At 40.8% G+C, this 20692-nt stretch overlaps 1 protein-coding gene across 6 annotated transcripts in view; it reads left to right on the top strand.

Moving 5' to 3' along the window:
- FGD3 (FYVE, RhoGEF and PH domain containing 3) overlaps positions 1–20692 on the top strand; it is a 102497-nt gene that overhangs the window by 72811 nt on the left and 8994 nt on the right. For 5 of the 6 annotated variants that reach the window (XR_004242343.1, XM_032120759.1, XM_032120755.1 and 2 more), the window contains exons 8-18: positions 166–304; positions 1099–1157; positions 3794–3940; positions 4607–4699; positions 4821–5021; positions 6610–6689; positions 7091–7121; positions 7606–7707; positions 11793–11855; positions 17977–18099; positions 20333–20485. Coding sequence is in view for 5 of the 6 variants with exons in the window: in XM_032120759.1 (XP_031976650.1) it covers positions 166–304; positions 1099–1157; positions 3794–3940; positions 4607–4699; positions 4821–5021; positions 6610–6689; positions 7091–7121; positions 7606–7707; positions 11793–11855; positions 17977–18099; positions 20333–20485 (1191 nt within the window). In the remaining variant the exon portion in view is untranslated. The remainder of the gene's footprint in view (positions 1–165; positions 305–1098; positions 1158–3793; positions 3941–4606; positions 4700–4820; positions 5022–6609; positions 6690–7090; positions 7122–7605; positions 7708–11792; positions 11856–17976; positions 18100–20332; positions 20486–20692) is intronic. The other variant, XM_032120756.1, reaches the window with a different exon arrangement.

Genomic DNA, 20692 nt, shown 5'->3' with positions numbered 1-20692 from the left:
TCTCAAGGGTCTTTTCCAACCTAATGAGTCTGTCGATCCATGAGAGCTTGAGAAGTTCCTGTACATTCCTCTAGCTGTATGTGAATGGTCATTTTTCCTTGCTGTTAAACACCAAAGGCAGGAACAAACCCAAAACCTCCTGTTCTTGTTTTCTCTCCATTACAGAAACAGGAGGTGTGTGGGAACCTGACTTTGCAGCATCACATGCTTGAACCAGTGCAAAGGATTCCTCGTTATGAGCTTCTCCTGAAGGACTATTTAAAGAAACTTCCGGAAGAATCTCCAGACAGGAAAGATGCTGAAAGTACACGTAAACTCCTTTCTGTCTAAAAGCTCAATGAAATCTTGGGCAGTTTTTTCTTCACATGTTCAGATATTTACAACCAGGACTATGTTAGAAATGGAGATTTGAATTAATCAAATTATGGCCAAGCAAAAGGATTTTGAATGCTTCTGGAGTTGAGAAGAAAAGGGTTGGAATGCCAGCTCTAGGAATGAAAGCAGCTTTGGCAAATGAATGGTGACAATATGTTGACGTTTGCTGTAGTTGAACATCTGACATTTTTATTTAATCCATTGTGTGGCCAAGGACAAAGACAGGAGGACATCCTTGCAATAGCCAGAGGAAGAAAGGAAGAATTGTTTTAAATTTGTATTGTATTTAACTGTGTATTTCTTGGCAAGAAAGCCTGTTAGACTCTGTTTATATGGTGAAACAGGGGAAATGGACTTCTCTTGATTACGAGGAGTTTTTGATCTCAACCAAAAGAGGGTCCATATTACCATAAGCAGGCAAGCCCTGTTTTAGGAAAACAGTCTTAAAAATATGCTTGGGAAGACTTAAGTGAGACTTAACTTTTAGTAGGTGATTCCTAGACCGCGAGGGTTTTTTGTCACTGTGCTTTGGCTCATCTAGATTTTTAGGAGAGAAAGATGAGACGTAGATCAGCTGAATATGCAGAAGTGATTGTGTCTATAATTGCTTACGTAACATCATAAGGAAGGAAAAACAATAATCAGAGAGGTGAACCCATCCCCCAAGGTGCCACTGCAAGGTATAATCTAGAGAATGCATAACCGTTGACACCTTTATTGCAGAGTCACTGGAGCTGATATCGACAGCAGCGAACCATTCCAATGCAGCCATCCGGAAGATGGTGAGTAGCAATTCCAGAATGGAATCGTGATCTGACTGAAACACTTGGCTAAACTGAGGGCCTCCTACTGCAACAGGCTCAGTACGGTAGACTGCGGAGGAATACCTGACTGTCAGTCAGACTTTAAACATGTGTTGGATGTCTGAGCTCTTTTTACTGTAAATGCAGTTTCTGTATATTGTTTGTCTTAAATTCCACTTCCCTCATTCTTAAGGACCCAATGAGTTGGGAAAGGAAGTCTTCATAAAACTCATTATTTGCTTTTCCTTGAAAAATGTTGAAAGTATTCCAATTAGGTCCATTCACAAGGTGTCCTTGCAGATTTTCACACTAGTTTTTTAGTCCTGCAGGTCTTCAACAGAATGAAGGTTGCTTTCATTTGATTTTAGCTCATCTTAAGTGCACAGAATGTGCATTTTGCATGCATCGGTAGCTTTGGAAAGCTGTGCTTCAAAAGCTGGGCAGTCAGACTGTGGAGATTTCGGACATGAGCACATGTTTTACATATAGACGAGCCAGTGCATTACCATTAAAGTAAAAGGGCTTTATAGCTGCAGATGTGCGCCCAGGTGTCTCAGGACATTTTGTGTCTAACAGACCTGAAATGCTCTGTATCTGTCTTAGCACCCTCTGGCCATTTGGGGGTGCAAAGTTTATATTCCCTTCCCTATCAGACCATTACTTCCTCTCCCAGCTGGTGGGGACACTGTGAGACCACGTTTCCTGTGACTGCTATGGGGAAGTAACCAGCTGATGTCTGTGTATTGTCAGTATGTCTGAAAACAGTTAGGAAACCATCTGTTTCTATTTGAGTCTAGCATGTACTCGTGATAAGGATATATTTTAGTGGAAAATTTTCTGGTTTGGGGCCTCTAACAACTCTTCTCTGGAGGGCTATGTACAGTATCTCTGCAGACATCAGGAATATGAAACAACTGGCTCATTGGTTTTTGTTTCAGTTGCTTTTTGTGTCAGTACACAAGAATCCATTGGAAAAGGCTGCTATAATAATTTTGCTGCGTGAGGTCCAAGCCAAACTAAAAGGAAAGCGAGTGTTGTAGCAAAACCTCCAAAAGTTAGTGGAGGGTTGAATTAATTGTTGGCTGCTTTCTCCTGTCGTCGTGCAGTAGAAGAAATAAATCATGCTTCCAAAGCTGACTTTTCCTAAAAGTGCAAATATTCCTCAGGTTTTGGATCTATTTTTGTGTTCTAGTTTCTCCTTTAAAAAATATATAGTTTGATAAGGTCACTGTTGTTTGTTTGCTTTTTGTTTATTTGTAAAATTAGTGGAATCTCTTGCTCATCATCCCATTTGGTGGAAAAAATCTGCTGCCTTTTGGGGATTAGATGATTTACTTACTTGTTTTAGTCCACAGCCCCCACCTTCCATTTTGTTTGCAGTATGTTCATTTTAATGGTTTGAGTTTTTGTTTCTTTTTTGGTGTTTTTTTTTTTTTTTTCTGCTGTTCATTTCTTTAATTGTTGGTCAGAAGAATTGATTAAGACAGGAACTGGTGTGATGTGTATTTGTTGTGACAATTCTCAAGTCTTATGGGGGTAAACGAAGAGTGTAAAGACCTGGAATTCCAGCTTAATCTATAGGTAGGCAGACATTTGATTTAGAGATGTGTTCAGTCCTATCTATATTTGGGTGTAATTAGACTGATCTTGGTCCTCAATTCCTGACCTTTCCAAAGGCTGTAATTCAGGAGCAAGATGTACATACCTTCCTTATTTTGACTTGCTAAAGCTTGTGCACTGCTTAATAAGGCAGCTGCAAGTGGGTCAATGAGTCACCTTTATCCATTTGAATACTGTGTAGAGGGACTTTAATATTTAGATGTCTTAATGTAAAGTAGAAACAGTGGTTTGCTGAAAAGGAAATAGTAATCCCTTCATAAAGAATTTTGACCAAGATACAAGGATGCCTTTATGACATTAAAAGTATATTTCAAGCATTTTGGCTGGCCTATTTCAGAGGTACTTTTGGCCATGGAGGCCCTGCATAGGACTGCAGCATTCCCCAGACAGCTGAGGTTTTAGACTTAGCTTAGAGCTGTGGAATGTGACCGTGCTTCCTGATAGCGACCTACCTCCAATTGTATCAGTAACGAACACAAGAGGTGACACTTCTCAGAAGCTGAAAAATTATCATATTGTGGCAGAAATCTTAGTCTGAAACATGGGGTGGAAACTGATTTAATAAATTAAAACTTGGAAATTATTTGGTAACGTACACGTCTCCAATTTGGCTATTGATTTTATTGGACATTTCTTCTAAAGTTCCAAAGAGTAATATTTGGACTTGATGATCTTAGAGATCTATTTCAACCTTTATGATTCTGTGATACATATTTATTGTTGAATAATAGTAGTCTAAAAATATAAAATAAACTGATCTCAAAATGTCATTAAATAGTACAATCCACATATAACTAATCCAGTACAACTACTCCAGAGTGGGGAATAGTACTGAAGAGTATGAAACAGATTGTAATATAAATGCAAAGCTGTAGCAGAAGTGAAAGACTGTTTTCATTCAACTGACATGAATTTACCACAGAAATGATAGAGTGGGCAATAGACCACATGGAATAATTTTTTTAAATTTAAATTGCTGGGGGTTTTACCTGCAGGAAAAGATGCACAAGCTTTTGGAAGTCTATGAGCGCCTGGGTGGTGAAGAGGATATTGTTAACCCAGCCAACGAGCTCATTAAAGAAGGACACATTCAGAAACTTTCAGCAAAGAATGGCACAGCACAGGATAGGTATTTATTCCTGGTGAGTATTTTAGTTGCTCTTTTATTTTCAGGGTTGTGCTCTGGTTGGATGGGCCTTAGAGCAAACTGGTCTAGTGGAAGCGGGCCCTTCTCATGGCAGGGGTGGAATGAGATAGGCTTTAAGGTCCCTTTCAACCCAAACCACCCTTTGAATCTATGGTTCTGTGGTACTTTTCCATCTTCCTAAGCTCAAAGACAAAAAGCATTCATCAGCTGAGCCCAGCTACTCCTTCTGAGCAGCAGTTTTCTCTTGAAGCTTTTTCCTCAAGGATTTCCTTCTTTCTTCCATGCTGTGCCTTTGCCTTTGACATGCCCAAAGGGGCATCTCCCTCCTGAGAGGCTGGGTTTTTGCAGAGTGCCACAGGAGGTGCTTTCCAGCCAAACCACCTTGCTGGAGGAGACGGCCAGCTCTTGCTGGCACTGGGAGAAGAGCTCTCATGCTTCCAAGGCAGTCAAGTTCAGAGGGAGGGGCAGAAGGGAGAAGTGACTGGCTGACAGGTTTCTGTCTGCCCACTTCTTTCGGTAATGATCCATCAGCCTCACTTTCACCTTAAATCTCTTCTTGAGAACTATGTCTTGGAGTAAAACACACCAGAGCCCTAAACCTTCACAATGCAGGCTGTGTCCAGCATGTAACCCCCTGAGTTAAACTCTTGCCTTATTGCAGTTTAACAGCATGGTTCTGTACTGTGTGCCAAAACTGAGGCTGATCGGCCAGAAGTTCAGTGTCCGAGAGAAGATGGACATTGCAGGACTGCAGGTTTGCATCTCTTCTTTTCCCTCTTTTTTTTGATAGCTTCTTGATAGCTTCCTGATCCCTGCTGAATCCAAACACATAACATTACATTAATGTAAAAATATAATAAAATTCTAAAATCCAGCTTTGGGTCACTTTGGATCAATGCAGCTTTTCCACTACGAGGAAGACCTTAAGGTGCTGGAGTGTGTCCAGAGAAGCACAACAGAGCTGGGGAAGGGTCTGGAGCACAAGTCTGATGAGAGAGCTGGGGTGGATTCTGTCTGGAGATAAGGAGCGAGACCTTCTTGCTTTCTACAACTGCCTGAAATGTGGGTGTAGCCAGGTGAGGGCTGGCGTCTTCTTACAGGTGACAGGATGAGAGGAAGCAGCCTCAAGTTGCACCAAGGGAAGTTTAAGTTGGATATTAGGGAATATTTCTTCACTGAAATGGTTGTCCAGCCCTGGCACAGGCTGCCCAGGGAAGTGGTGAAGTCACCATCTCTGGCAGCGTTCAAAAAACATGTGGATGTGGCACTTGAGAACATGGTTTTGTGGTGAATGTGATGGTGCTGTTTTGACGGTTGGACTTGATGACCTTAAGTCTTTTCCAACCTTAACAATTCTATGATTGTATCTCTTTTTGGTTTTTTTGGTTGGTTGGTGTTACAAAGCGGTTTAACACAGAAGACCAAAGAAAATAAGCTTCTGTGAATAAAATGGATCGAACGCAGAGAGGTTCAAAATATACCCCAAATTGTGATTAAAACCAAATGAGTTTAGGTCTTGGTGCCAAAAAAAGTGATGCATTTTATTTAATAGTAAAAGAGGCATAGAGAAAGAAAGAAAAGAAGGAAAGAAAGAAATAGAGAAGAGGTGTGCATGGGTTGGGGGGACAGAGAGAGAGTGACAGGGGTTAGGTAGGAACAGATCACCCTTCCGGGGGTCTCAACGATGTCTTATTGCTCCCCTCCATCTGGTCTTCTTGGTGGTGAGGGTCCCCTGCTGTCACCACCATGCCAAAAAGTATAGAATCCAGTGGATTAATGCAGGTGGGAAGGCCTGCCCTGTGGAGAGCTAGTTTGACACTGTCCCTTGCAACACTGTGGATGTGTTGCATCACGTTGCAGTGCTCTGGTGCAGAGTCTGGGGACCCCTTTGGGGGAGCCTTTGATGGGCCATGACTCTGCTGCCCTTCTTGTGGATGTGGCTTTCCCCAAGGTGAAGAGGCCCACAGCTGAGCTCTTCTGCACCCCAGACGATGGGCATTCACTGCTCAGACCAGAGGCTTTTCCACTTCACACCCAAAACCTCTCCTGCCCCCACCCTTTAGTGTGAGGGTCTCTTCGAGCCTGGCAGCTAATAGCCCCAGGGCTGTGGTCTCCACCCGGAAGGTGCTAAGCCTGATCCCTCAGTTAATGGATTATTCTCCCCTGAGTCACTTTATCTTATCTTCATCAATGAGCAGCATAGGGCTCCATTCAGGGTTTTGGTAGTTTTCTCTGCAGCTTTTGTACAGTTTTGCTATAATAGGCAAAAGTCCTTCATGAAAGTGTTTAAACTATAAATTACAACATTTCAGTCTCCGACAGTTGGGGTTTTTAAATTTTTATAAGAACCATTCAAAGGGGAGTAGAATAATAACAGGTGACTGTGTGTGACGTGTTTGGATTGAGAGCCCTGCCTTGTCCCCTGGCTGGCACAGGAGCCACTTTCTCCCCCTACTGCTGTAGGAGTCTGGTTGGTGATACAGACCCACACATTTTGTAGCAAGACAGGTAAATATGGAAACACTCCCTTATTTTTTCTACTTCTATACTTTATTCCAAATGATCCTTTCGACTAAGCATTTCAGAGAATGACTATATTTGTAAGTCATTAAAAATGTTGGAAAGACAAGGTCAATGAGTAAAGAGCTGATGTGCTTTTTACAGGTCCAAGAAATTGCCAAGCAAAATGTGGCTCATACGTTTTCCATAACAGGAAAAAAGAGGTCATTGGAACTACAAGCCAGGTATGGTACTTGTTCTGTCTTTGAAGGTTTGTGAATATGTATGGAGAAATTGATCTATGGGCTGTGAGAGTGTGACAGCTTTAAATCACAAGGTGAGCAGCAGAGGTGGGTAACTTAGATATGCAAGAGAAAGTTGGTCCTAAGTCAAAGTGTGTTGATTGCCTTTATTGAATGCTTGCAGTATTTAAAGTAGTGCTTGTGGGGTCCACTGTGTCAACAAGTCAAATATTTTGACACTTGGTAATAATTATTGTCAATAATTATTAATAATGTTTATAAAATAGTGGATAACAAAGCTAAAAATCTAATGGCTATAAAGCTGTGAAACTGTGAATTGAATTAACTGAAAATATTGTAAGTAGAATGATGATGCTTTCTCTATTTTTCTTTTGTTTTAACAGGACAGAAGAGGAGAAGAGGGAATGGATTAATGTTAGTACAACCCACCAATGATAAGGAGGGCAATAACCATGCAGGCAGCATCTAAAATTATCATTTTGGGGTTCTGAATTAACGTGGCTGTGCAGGGAAGCTGGGTGGGCCAGTCTGGCGGAGCTGCTCATGGAGAAGTGTGGAGTCCAGTCATGGTCTCAATGATGACCAGCTGGCCCCAGAAAGTATCTGGGAGCTCAAACTGGGCTCCCTTTTCCTGCATTCCTCAAGCCCAGTAGGAGAAGAGACTGAGGCATTAGACCTTGTATACTCTTCCATTTTGACTTGTAGAGACACTGTCTGATGGCAGTCTTAGTTTTTAACTTAAACAATAATAGGTTAACACCACCACTTAAGGTTTTTAAGTTTCCCTTTAATTTATACAAGTGTAAGGGTTTTTCACCAAACGATAATCCTACCCATCTTCCTATGAGAGAATTTTTTTTGGTTATGCTTCTCATCTTAGCTGATATTTTTGTCTCAGGTGATTCAAGCCACAATAGAAAAGCACAAACAGAACAGTGAGACATTCAGAGCTTTCAATAGCTCTTTTTCACAAGAGGAGGAGCATCTTCCTGATTCCTCAGTAAGTACCAGTGCTTCGTTCTCCTTTGCCAGAGCAGTTTTACCAGCAGTTAAGGCTTGCACAGCTAACTTTAAAATAGTGGAGTCTTGTTCTGGATTTTTATATGACATTACAGGGCAGTCATCTCCATTTCTCTGGCTCTCAAATGTGTATCAGTCGCAGTTACTCAGCTGTGCAGATACGGAATAAATTACCCAGGGCAATTCAACGCCAGAGACCCATCAGTCATGTTTTCCAGGCTGGTGGCTTTTTTTAGCAGAACAGGTGTAATTCCTCAATGTTATGAGTGCTTAGCTGTTTGGAATGTTGTTTTTGTGGCTGGGAAATTTTGTTCATTACTTTTCCCCATCTTATCAGAGATGCATTTTGGGATTATTTCTTTGATATAATCAAATAAATATTTTATTATTATTTAAAATATTTTAAAGAATCAGAATGAAAATTATGCATTTTAAAAGGATTTTAAAATGCTGTCTTATAAATAGTAAATATATTTCAGAAAAAATACTCTTCAACTAAATATGCAAAATAGTCTTGAAAGTTTATTGTTTCTCTTCAGCTGTAAGGTATCACTCTGTGTTGGTTTGCTAGGAATTCAGTTTTAGAAGTATTCACATCAGGACAGTATCTCTCCATTCAACTTGAAAATGATGGTGATAACCTTAGCCACAGGCATTTGCTACAAGCTAAAGAGGAATAGGGCCTGGGAGAGCAAAATATTTCGGAATATCATGCAGTGCTGCCTGTGACTTTATGACTTCAGACATGGTAGATCTTGGAGCAGAGGGAGAGAAGGTCCATTTGCAGAGGTTGAACTTTGGGAGTTTTTTATCTTCCCCCTCCCCTGCCTCCTAAACTGTTTGTTTGGGGGTTTTTTTGTTTTGGTACCTAACCATTTTTGACATCTCTTCTTGGAGATTCAGGACTGATTCGGTGGCTCAATAATCTGGATTTTTTATCCGCCTGATTTCCCAGGGGCCTCAGGAGAGATGTTGGAGATGCCTTTCATCCCAGCATAATCAGATTGCCAGTGAAGATCTTTGCAACACTCTGTAGTCTAGAATACTGCTACTGATAGCAGCCAGCAATGAGCCATTTTCAGAATGTGGCATAGTTTACTTATCCTGAGCTACTCAACAGCTGAAAATACTTCAAAAAAAATAGAAAATACTCAATTCTTGCCTATATTTTTCAGTTAACTCACGGCTGCATTCAGAGCCAGGATGCTTTGATGGAAAAAAATCTTTTGCTAATAAGCAAAGTAATCAGCACACTTCTTTCTATGTAATTAAGACACAACATCTGGTCAACTTCATTATTATTATCTTGCTTTGTAAATTCAATTTGATTTTGCTTCTGTGTTCATGGTGTAGCCACATATTTATAGTATTCATAAAAGTCAAGCAGAGCAGGAGTCTGGTTTATCCCTGGCTGTGATATTAAGGCAGTCTGTACTGTAATTTCTTTAAGGCCAGAATACTAACCTGCATATTAGGAGATTAGCTTCTCTAGATAATCAGCTTTGAAAACCATTGTAACAGCTAAATGTGACAGAAATTGCTGCCCCTTAAAATGAGCTGAAGTTGCTCCTGTAAGGAAAACTGGACAAATACTGAGAACATTCTTAACTGCGATATGCTGCACTGGGTAGCACCCACCATACATATCATGTGTGGAATACTGGGCAGCAACTTTAGAGGAAAAAGTGATCCTTTTTTTCTCATGAGTCAAGAAATAGATATGCACTCATGGATTCCTGGCTGGATCTGTAGCAGCTACTAGAAATCAGCCTGTGAAAAGAGTCAAATTGTTTTTCTCCCATCCTTGGCCATACATTTACTATGTTATAGTGCTTAGGCTGGTTGCAGCTCCTGATCAGTGCACGCAATTCTGACCATGCTTGTGTTTCCTTGCTGACTCACATAAGCTCATACCAGCATTTTAGGTTGATGTCAGCCTGAAATCTGCCTACAGAAGACTTGTGGTTTCTGGGAGGTGCAGAAATCTGAAATTTGACCTGATTCTTAAGATTATGCCTGTACAGGCCTTCAGCAATTAATGGACTCTCACCTGTCAGGAGGGGAATATTCAGTGTCATTGCCCATCAGTGCCAGGCAGGGTAATGGTAGCTGTAGTCTTTTTAAAAAGTCTTTTTAGAAAGCTTTCAGGTTCCTTTGTGGTTTAGTTCCTCCATTTTCACCTGCATCATTTCCGGGCTATGTGAAGAGTGTTTTTAAAGCCGTCTAAAAATGTTCCCAAGGAAAAGGGCCTCTTTCACCACTGCTTCATCTCAGAAGACTTGGAGGCTTCTGGTGTGGCAAAGGACCCAGTTTATGCAGTCTTGGAAGGCTGGCAAGGAAAAGTGCTGCAGAGAGCTGAGCTCTGTGGAAGTGACATCCCCAAGATTTGAGATTGAGAATGCTTCTATTAGTTAAATCATGATTGTTAGATGCTGAATAGTTATTATTTCACTCTGCTGTTTCTGTCCCCATAGATCTGGGGTGCTTCTGACAAACATGTCAGTAACCATTCTTACCAGATCTTAGGCACTGTGAGTGGTAATGGTAACGTAACAGGGAGAAGCCCTTTTAAAATATTTTCCAGGCGAGAGTAGAGGGTATTTGATTTTTAGCCCATTATTGCAAATAAAAAAACAGACATGGGGATCTGAATAGGCAGCTGGAGAAATTTATTCTTTTCCCTAAATTTGCTGGGGGTTTTCTCAATCTCTTCTTCAAACCCTGTTTTTTTCTCCACATTTTTCTTTTCCAAGTCTTGTCACAGCACACAGATGTCCTTTTACTACGCAAAGTAAAACCCTGAGTTGATTAGAATTCCAGTGAAAAGAACACCCTTTGCAAAGGACTGAGGAACAGATAATGTGACCACCTTAGGGTTGCTGGGTTTTTGCAGAGGCAGAAATAGCTGGTTAGAGCTGAGTAGTGATGCTTCCCTTAATTTAATCAAATTCCCCGAGGAAGCGCTCTAGGGTGACACAGCCCTGGCCCCAGGGGATGCATTTGCTCCTTTCCTTGTTCTAAAGAGTTGATTGCTTGTATGAGAATATAAATACATTCAATGAGGCATCAGAATTAATAGCTCTTCAATTTGGCCTCTTAAAGAGGTATTAAACCTTTTTGCTTTAAAATGAAATGACGCCAGAGTGCCAAAATGCACTGGCCATTTGGATAATCTCAAGAGATGTTGTCTGCTTGATAAAGGAAGTATGATCTATGGGAATAAGAGGAGAATTTATCATGAAGAATCTAATAGTTTGAGAACCCTGTGTAAACTAGCAAACTCTGTAGCCTATGATTTTGGTACTCAATGTACAAAGCTTGTTATTTGCCCTCTATATGTATTGAATACTATTGAATGTATATGTAAGTATGGCATACATATAGATATATGAACTCTATATGAATATATATAGATATACAAGCATCTGTGTGTGTTTAGTACATATACTTCTCTATGATTGAATAAACAGAGATGCCACTTTGCACTTATTTAGGGATTGAGAGGTATTGCAAAGAAGAAAAACTTAACTGAGTAGTGCTTGAATGGAGTAAATTTTGTTCCTCTCAGAATCAAGCGCCTTCACAGAGCCTTTGCTGTTTTGGCTGGCAGGCTCCGATACAGCAGTGTCCTTCAAACCACGGCACTGCCTTTCTGCAGCATGTGGGGGACAGGCACAGTTTGTACCCAAAGGCAGGTTGGCAATTCAGTGCCATCTGTAAGGTCATCCACATCAGAGCTCACCCCATATTTGAGGGTGGCTGAGCACATGTGCGACATATGCACCTGGTCTGGTGGAAGTTGTGCCTGCTCATGGCAGGGGGCTGGAACAAGATGAGCTTTAAGGTCCCTTTTGACTCAGCTCATTCTATGATTCTGTGATCTGATTATATGAATTAAAGTGTACTCACACGCAAAGAGTTGAGGGGCAGAAAGTAAACTCTCTTTCTTTTCTCTTTTTCCCCCTCCCCTTGTTTTCCTTTGTTCTGTTTTCTTTTCAGTGTTTAATATATTTGAGGAAGAATGTCCATGTTGAAACTGTTCTGTGTCATTCTGTTTCTTCTCAGATAGCCAGCACCAGCTCGGTGGAATCAATGCCAGGAGCAGATGGTGGTGGTGCATTAGGAGGGGTGAGTAATTTGAAGCTAATACTTTAGTCAGAGCAGTGTTGGGAGGTGGGTTACATTTGCTTTGTAGCAGGAAAAAAAAATCATACTTCAATATCGGTTTTATAGGGTTTATATCCTGCTGTGTGTGGCTGCAGCTGTGCTGTCATTAGCTTCCTGGCTAAGTTATACCCATAGCTACTTACCATTTGCAGCATCAGGGAATTTGAATCTTGCTCAGATATGTCACAAAAACCAGGAAATAGACTCTCCAACCAATTTGCTGGGTTAAAAAGCTGACATTACTTTATTAACAGTACTGGATGTGTGGGGGTTTCTCCTCAAAGCATGCATAGACTTCTTAAAGCAATATAACTCATTCAGCAACAGATATATGCTGCACGTGCATCAGAGCTGGTTCCTTCAATTTGTAGCACTGGGTTTGAGAGGAAGAGGTTTGTGTGGGCTTTTTTTTGTTTTTTGTGGGTTTTTTTGGTGTTTTCTGTTTTTTTGGGTTTTTTTTGTTTTGTTTTGTGCACATGTGTTTAAATTGTGATAGGGAGCTACACTGATTGCTTGGAGAGAGAAGGGCAAAATGAGGCCAGGTAACCTATCTGATTAATACTGTCACATTGTGTAACTCAGGATTTCATCTCCAGAACCAAATTTTGAGCAGCATTTCTTCCACAGAATGCTTTCCATGTTTCTGCTCGTGCAGAGGAAGAGATGATAGTACTTTTGTACATCTCTGACCTGTAAAAAATTGGCTGCCATGAAAGCAAAATATACTTTCAAAGGTATTTTGCTCAGTACAAGGACTATGACTGCTGCTGAGTCAAACCCAAGGGTTTGAGTCCTTAATAAAGTCCAATTTTCATCTCGCTCTTCTAGTACAAAAGATTTTCAGGAAATGCCTAGGGTTGGTTGAATTTACTGAACACTAGCCTCAACAAGAACAAACAACCACCAAAAATACCCTTACCTGTAGAGATGTGCTGTAGGATATTATGTATTAGCACAGACGATTTCAGTAACAAAGGAGCCATTTAGCAGCTCTTCCGGACCTCTGGCCAAGCTTGGAAGGGTGCACAAACTTCTGGCAGAGTGCACAGAGTGCCAATGCAAAGCTGTTAAAGGAGCCAGCAACCTGACCTATAAAAAAACGGGTTATAAGTGTTTGTGATTAGTGTGCTCCTTGGTGATTATTTTTTGTTCTCAGTTCATATTTTTGCTTAAAATTTTTTCCTTTGTTTATAGTCAGTTTTGTGATTAGTGCATTGTGCCTTGAGTTACAGATGCTGTATTGAGTGAGCTACTTAAAAAAAAAGATGTTTTATAGTATTAAAAAAAAAAACCAACAACAAACCCACATAAAATTTTTGGTTGCTCTTAAGTATATTTGGGAAATGTAAATTTTATTTGTAATTAAATAAAAAGTTGTATCTTTTTAGTTGATTATAAATAGTCATGTCAGGGATTTGCATAGCATATCTTGATATGTTAAGTAATTTTCCTGAAGTCATGTATTTAAAGAAAAATTTAATTCCTGACATAGAAATAAAAATGGAGTTGATGAAAAAGACAAAGTTAAAAATACCTGAAATTGTGTAATGTTGATTCTGGGCTCTAATTTTGCTAAAAATGGATAATATCAATGTTAATAATGAATAAAAATGTTAGTTGCACCTTCAGAAAAGATGAATTTCTAGTGCTGTCATCCCTTTAGTAACAGCTCAGTGAGAGCACAAGCACATCGTGTGCTCAGCAGATTCACATGCAAACCACTTGGTGGTAGTGGTGGCCAGCAAACTGGGAGCTCCTCCCTGTGCTTCCCCAGCCTGCTCTAGCGGCTTCTGGGATTTTCTTCAGTGCCCACGTTTTCATAATGAGATAGTGAAATTCTACTGCAGGAAGGATCATCTGCTTGTCTACAGCATCATGGTACCTCTTTGCTGAATTGTCTTGCTGCTCTGCACTGCTAGTGCAGAGCTTCTGTCTGTAGGAGGAAATGCAAACCTTGCATGTATAATGTTGGCATGTAGAGAAACAAACAAAAATATTACAAAGTACAAAATTTACTATATAACTCAAAATTATTTTTCACCTATAGTAAGCATTTCCAGAAGCACCTGCTGATGTTCTACCCCATTGTGGGTTGCTTCAAGTAGTTAATTTATAAATGGAAAATACACCTGTAAGAGCATAATGAGACGGAAAAGAACTGAAACCGCTTTGTAGCTCATATGTCTGCTCATGTAAGAGTCTCATCAGTCTGTGTCTGTGAGTTACATGAACAACATAGGGGCTGAATTTCTACCTGCTGGCCCAGACAGAATGAAGTATCTGGCACAGAGAAGCTGCCCCATCCCTGGAAGTGTCCAAGGCCAGGCTGGACGAGGCTTGGAGCAAGCTGGGATAGTGGAAGGTGCCCCTGCCTGTGGCAGGGCGGTGGATGAGATGAGCTTTAAGGTCACTTCCAACCCAAACCATTCTGGGACTGTGTGATTCTCTGACTATATAGCAAGTAATAAATAATGGTAACAGCAGTCTCCTAAGCCCACTAGTTTTCTACCAGCTTTTTAGTGATTTTTCATTGCATTTCAGAAGCACATGGAGGCTGCATAATTCACAAAGTTCAGATGTCTGCTTACCTAAGAAGGCCAGGCACAGGCCTTCATCTTGCAGTCACATGAGGTACCTCTTGGTGGGTTAGATGCTATTTTTCCACCAAAATTTTAAAATTGGAGGAAACTGTCAAGATTTAGAGAGTTAAATGCAGTAGAGTAAAAGAAAATTAGCAGTCAAAACAGCCTAGTCTGAAGGAAGTAGATCCTGGCTCTGAACAGATTTTATGTGAGTGTTTTTTCCGGTCAGACTGAGCAGCTTCAAACCAGAGTTGAGTATACTGAGAAAGATGAGAAATATGACAATTATTCAAGCTCATTAGTATCAAGATCCTGAAGTGAGGGCAGCTCTGTGTTAGCACCCCTTTTAACAAGCATCAGCAGTAAATAAAGTAGCTTGTGTAATAAAGGACACAGTTGCAAAGTGACTATTAGAATTATCTACAATGACCAGTGTAAGTTACAACGCATGTCCTTGTTTGCTATAAAAGCCTCTCTGTTCAGATGATCTGTTAAGAGCATGTGGCAAGGTCACCTGAGCCATCACTGGGTAGGATGAGGCTACTGCCAGTGCAGGAAGGTCTCCTCGTTTTCACAGGAATGGAAAGCAATCTTTTTAAAATTCTTTTTCAGTGTCAGCAGTTAAATAATGTATTATTGAAAAAGTCTTTCTTCTATAATAGCTCACTGGAATTTGCCAAGTAATAAAGACTCTTTCATTTTTATTATCTTTTCTGGAGCTACAATGGCAATGTTTCAAACTCTTGTGTTCTCACTGCATTCTCACAATATTGAGAAATACTGTGAAATACTGCTGGCATTCATCAAACTCTTAAAGACATCTTTATACAGGGCCTTTTTGGATTAGTAAAGTTAGTATTAAGTGCTTGTTATATGCTACAGTGTAAGTTAATGGTGTAAAATACAAGCTCATGCAGAACTGTCCTGAGAAATCTTGCCCAGTAAATTTGTTACGCTTTATGCTTTCCTTCTTTGTCCAGTATATTGGTCATGTATTCCTGGAAGTGGACACTGTCCAGACTGTTCCACTCTGAGGAGGAAGTCAAATAGAAGATCTGCTAGAGGAAATATTCAACTTGAGTCTTATCCGTGTTGTGGAGCATGCATGTAGGAGGTGATGGGTATTCCTAATGAAGTACAACCAAATTAACTAGTTTCCATACAAAGCAGCCCACTTGATTCATAGTAGAGGAACTCCAGCTTTTTTCTTATGTAGATGCCTACATGTAGGTGGCTACTGAAAGCCAAGAACTGGTTTTGTTTAGCATTTGTCATGATTATCTTCCAGCCAGAGCTCACAGGGCTAAATGGTGCCCTCATTTTTGCTCTTGTCATTCCAGTAACGCCAGTGTAATTGTGGTTAATATAAGAATCAAAAGCCTTGTTATGCTATATGCAGATTTGCACTATTAAGACAAGAAAAAATAAGGCTGACCAGTGAGGGAATGCTCTGATCTGACAAGGGCAATCCATCCCTCCCTAGTGGAAGGATAATCAGGCTTCTAAAACATTAAATTGCATTAACATCAAAATCAGAGTGAGAAATAGCTGATGTGTGATACAAATAAAAAAGTTACTCTGGAGACGTTGCTGCTGATCAGTCAAAGCTTTTGGAACCGGCGTTATTATCTGCCTTACTTGGAGGGGTCTGATAGATCTTGGAAGGAAAGACTTGCCAATGACTCATCCTAGCCATTGTTTCATTCGGTTTCATAGTGGTTTTGACTGGTTCTTTACAAGAAAAGTGAAATACTGCTCTCTGCTCCAATGTGGGAGGACTTGGATTTGCAGACATTCTGTTTTGATGAGCAATTAATATGTGTTTTTATGGGCTTATAGTGATTTTCCTGAATGAACAAATCTGTGACTGTGCTTCACCAATCTGAATTGCCAAACATCCTATGTGCTTGAATAAAAGTTTGAAACATTGCTATTGCAGCCATAGAAAAGATAACAAAAGTGAAAAGAGTCAATGAAATTGAGGTAATTAGTTGTGAGTTTGTTGTGTAACGGCATTATAAGGGAGGGTGGTTCTAGTAGCTCTAATGAAATACAATATGCTTTCCTCTGTAAGAAGGGAATCCAAGGCAGATTTGAGGAGGCTGAATGATGGGAGTGGTGTCAGCTCATAAAATTTGACAGCTTTTCTTTAATTGGCCTGAAAATCTCTATTACTGGCTTCTGTACCTTAGTCATGACTACTGAGATGAGACCTTAGGGTGAATGGCAGGATTTTCCTGGGATGGAGGGTTGTCAAGGAGCCATGATCTGTCTGTCCTACAAAGGACCTGATCTTGAAGAGTTGATTTCCAGAAAACATGTAAAATACCTCTAGCCTTTTGTTTTAGAGGAAAAGTTTATTCTCCCAGTAGTTTGCTATATGATTATATCAAGCAAGCAAAAATGAAGAGAGTTATCAAACCTCTCTCATGAAAGAGCTGTGCCAGAGGAACGTGGTGCATCCAATCCTTTGGGTCTCCATGTGGATGCTGCCTGGCTGGGGGTGCCCCAGTCTGGCGCCCAGGAGGTTGCTCCTCCCTTGCAAATAGCCAGCTTGGCTAGGGAGGAGGAATAGTATTGATTTATTTTGAAAAAGAAAACAAAACAGAAAATCTATTTGAAGCTCCATGTGAAGTTGTATTTTTGTGATCTGCACGTTGGCATGTTAATCATAGAATCATGGAATCGTTTGGGATGAAAGGGACCCATCTTGTTCCAACCCCACCGTGAGCAGAGACACTTTCCACTGGACTGGGTTGCTCAGAGCCGTATCCAACCTGGCCTTGAACACCTCCAGTCATGGGAAGACCAGTTTATGCTGGATCCAGTAATGCTATTCAGTTTATCAGAAAATTGTACAATAGGGTTTGCTGAGTGACTTTAGGTACCAGCTTGGATTTAGAGGCTAACCTTTCCTGGCCATCTAGATAGTGCAGGTCCCTGGTGTGGGTATCCCTGCCTTCCTGAGGAGCTTTATGCTTTGTCTTGGGCTGGGAGGGAGCCTCAGAAAACTCCTAAATTAAGCATTTGAAGTTGGGTGGTGTAAAGTCCACTCTTAACACCATTCGCTTTTTCAGTCAAGCCATTTTCCCCAAAATCTTCACACCTCCTCCCCACCAAGGGAGGGAAGTTTACAATGCACTCACGAAGTCAAGATGTACCTTAAAAAAGGAAGATGTGAGTGCTGGAAGGGAAGCTTTTCTTGAGACACCCACTTTGGCTGTTCCTCTGTCTCCTCACTGATACACAGGGAGAGGAGATTGCTCTGTGGCAGTAAGGAGACGAGGGGGCAGAGAGGGGCTGAGACCATATAATATCACCCCCAGAGATCCCTGATGGTTGAGCCAGCCATGCAGCTGAGGCAAGCAGCAGAATTATGCAAATTCTTTCCTAAAATGGTGTGAACCCCAAAAAGGATCTTTGTCAGTAGAACTCTATGAACAATTTTGTCATTATTTTATTACTATTTTTTAATCACGTACTTGTGCTTTTAATTTCAGACTGATTCCTCTAGGAAATCTTCCAAATCTAAGCGAGACAAAGAGAAGCAGGCTTGTAAGAGCTGCAGTGAGAGCTTTAACTCCATCACGAAGAGGCGGCACCACTGTAAGCAGTGTGGGGCAGTAAGTATCCCAGCACACTCAGCTCTTGAGTTTCTCCTGCAGAGACCATTGAAGACAATTTTTTTTTTTCAGTGCAGTGACTAAAAGACATTCTGGCTCATGGCAAGTCATTGACAGAGCAGTTTTTTCCACTTTCTTTATTCTCTGGGAATTGGGGGAAAAGAGAAAACTGGTGCAAGGGTCACAGTTTGTGCTGGTTTAAAGGCAAATTCAGTGCCTCAGTGGGTAGAAAGGAAGGTGGTGCTTTCCCTGGGGGTGGGTGTGTATCTGGGGAGGGGGTTGTAGTTTGTTCACAGAAGCAATGGCCTTAAGACAGCCTCATTTCACCCAGACAGCAGCTCCTCTAAAATGAACAGCTGAACATGCAATATTACAAATGGTATTAAGGTATTGGAGACCATCCAAAGGAGGGCAACGAAGATGGCAAAGCAAAGCCATGTGAGGAGCAGCTGAGGGCACTTGGTCTCTTCAGCCTGGAGAAGAGGAGACTAAGGGGAGACTCACTGGGGTCAACAACTTTCTCGTGAGGGGGAGAGGAGGGGCAGACTCTGATCTCTTTCTATGATCTCTTTCCAGGACCTGAGGGAATGGCCTGAAATTGTGTCAGGGGAGGTTTAGGTTGGATATTAGAAAGAGGTTCTTCCCCCAGATTGTGGTCAGGCACTGGAACAGGCTCCCCAGGGAAGTGGTCACAACACCAAACCTGCCAGAGCTCCAGGAGCATTTGGACAACACTCTCAAGCACACAAACTCTTGGGGATGTTCTGTGTGGGGCATGGGGTTGGACTTGATGGTTCTTGTGGGTCCCTTCCAACTCAGCATACTCCATGATTCTGCATTTCTTGCCCTAAAAAAAAGTTGTGCAAAAGTGGTTTCCTCCTGCTTGAAACACCAAAGAAAATCTGTCCCACAGAGGCAAGGCTGGGTTACTGAAGGCCCTTACCCACCTCCCCTAGTGCCATTTATCAACAGCTGAATTCCCTTTTTTTTCCTGTAAATCATAACCATGGCCAAGATGAGATGGATTTCTGCAAGATGACTTGAAACCTCATTCAGTGTTCCTAATGTAACTAAGACAGAGTAATGTTATTTAAATAACATTAGTCATTCGAAATAGAGATAAATTTTCAGCTGCAGAGAGATGTAAATGTATCGTTAAGATATTTAAAGAAACCTCAGTCTCAGCAATTGAAATTAAATTGCTGTGGAGGAGGCATTTTTACCCTAGAGTTGGGATTTTCAACTCTCTGGGTTTGTTTTTATTAATAATCATTAAGTACATTTCTGGGGGTTTAAAATATCCCATTGCAAAGTCAGTGTTACTAAAGAAGAGACAGAGAGATAACAAGAATTACATCATTAATAATTTATTGTTAAATCATTGTTTGTTGTGCAATGCCTTGTGGTGTGGCAATAGCATTCAAATTAAAGAAGTTAAAAATGCCCTCTTGCTTTTGTTTGGGTAACACTTCCTGAATTAAGACAGCCCACTTCATAGAGTAATTAAAGTCTTACAGTGAACCACGTAACAACATAGATGTATGCTGCGGGTTTGTGGTTATTATTGTACAGAAATTCAGAATGGATGTCCATCAGGCTGACACCCTGGGGACAGTTTCTCTCCCTGGAGCAGGTGTGTTAGAGACAATTTTTTAGCATGAAAACAGGTTCTGGACCTGCAGATCCAGCATTCTTTCCAAGCACTGATTCCTTGGTGCTTGGAAATGTGCCACTGCATGCTCTTGGAAGCTGAGACAGACAAATAATTTTTAATGGATTATATTTTGGACTATGTTCTTAAAATAGTTGATGCTTTCTGGATTCCTCAGTTCTCCAGGATGTCCTTGATTGATGAGGAATGTCAGCCACTTTCACTCTGAAAATCAGTCCTTCCTAAACCATTAAAAAGCACTAATTGCTTCATCAACTTAAGCTCTTTTTGACTTATAAAAGCTTATAAGAAAAGACAAGAAAAGCAAACTTCATGATGTTAGTCATACAGTATTTCCCCAATGGCATAAGTTTTCTTTAATTTGGTATATGGCATGGGATCACAAACAAGTTAATTATTAATGGAGTTAAATATAATGAATGTTTTATTGGTCTCTCTATCTTAAGTTTACATTAGCTTTCATAGAATTTTACTTAAATAACAACCATTCTGCAAGTCGATTTCTCTGATAAAGGATTGTGTTTTAAGCATGGCTAATTAAACACCATCCGTTTTTTACAGGTGATCTGCGCAAAATGCTCTGAATTTAAGTCACTTGCAGATAACAGCCGCCATAATCGAGTGTGTAAAGAGTGCTTCCTGCAGCTTCCAGCAAGCCCGTGCAGCCCTGGGGTGGAAGCAGTTGGAGAACAGAAGAAAAGACTAGCTGCAGAGGTACAGTCTTTGGCTAAGAAACTTTGTGAGGCTCTCTCTTTTTTTTAGTGTATTTATTAAAACCAAATCAATTGGTTTTCTTTTCTACCCCACCATGATATTTAATCCTCTGACCTATAACTGGCATTGAACATGCCTGCAGACTGGATGCTGTTTGCAGATGGTGAGCATTCATCATAGGATGCTGATCACACAGGGACGCACACA

This window comes from Corvus moneduloides, chromosome 11, assembly GCF_009650955.1.
Source record: "Corvus moneduloides isolate bCorMon1 chromosome 11, bCorMon1.pri, whole genome shotgun sequence".
In the NCBI taxonomy this organism is placed as follows: Eukaryota; Metazoa; Chordata; class Aves; order Passeriformes; family Corvidae; genus Corvus; species Corvus moneduloides.
The sequence above is the reverse complement of the archived record's forward strand: the minus strand, read 5'-3'. Positions and strand labels throughout refer to the sequence as shown.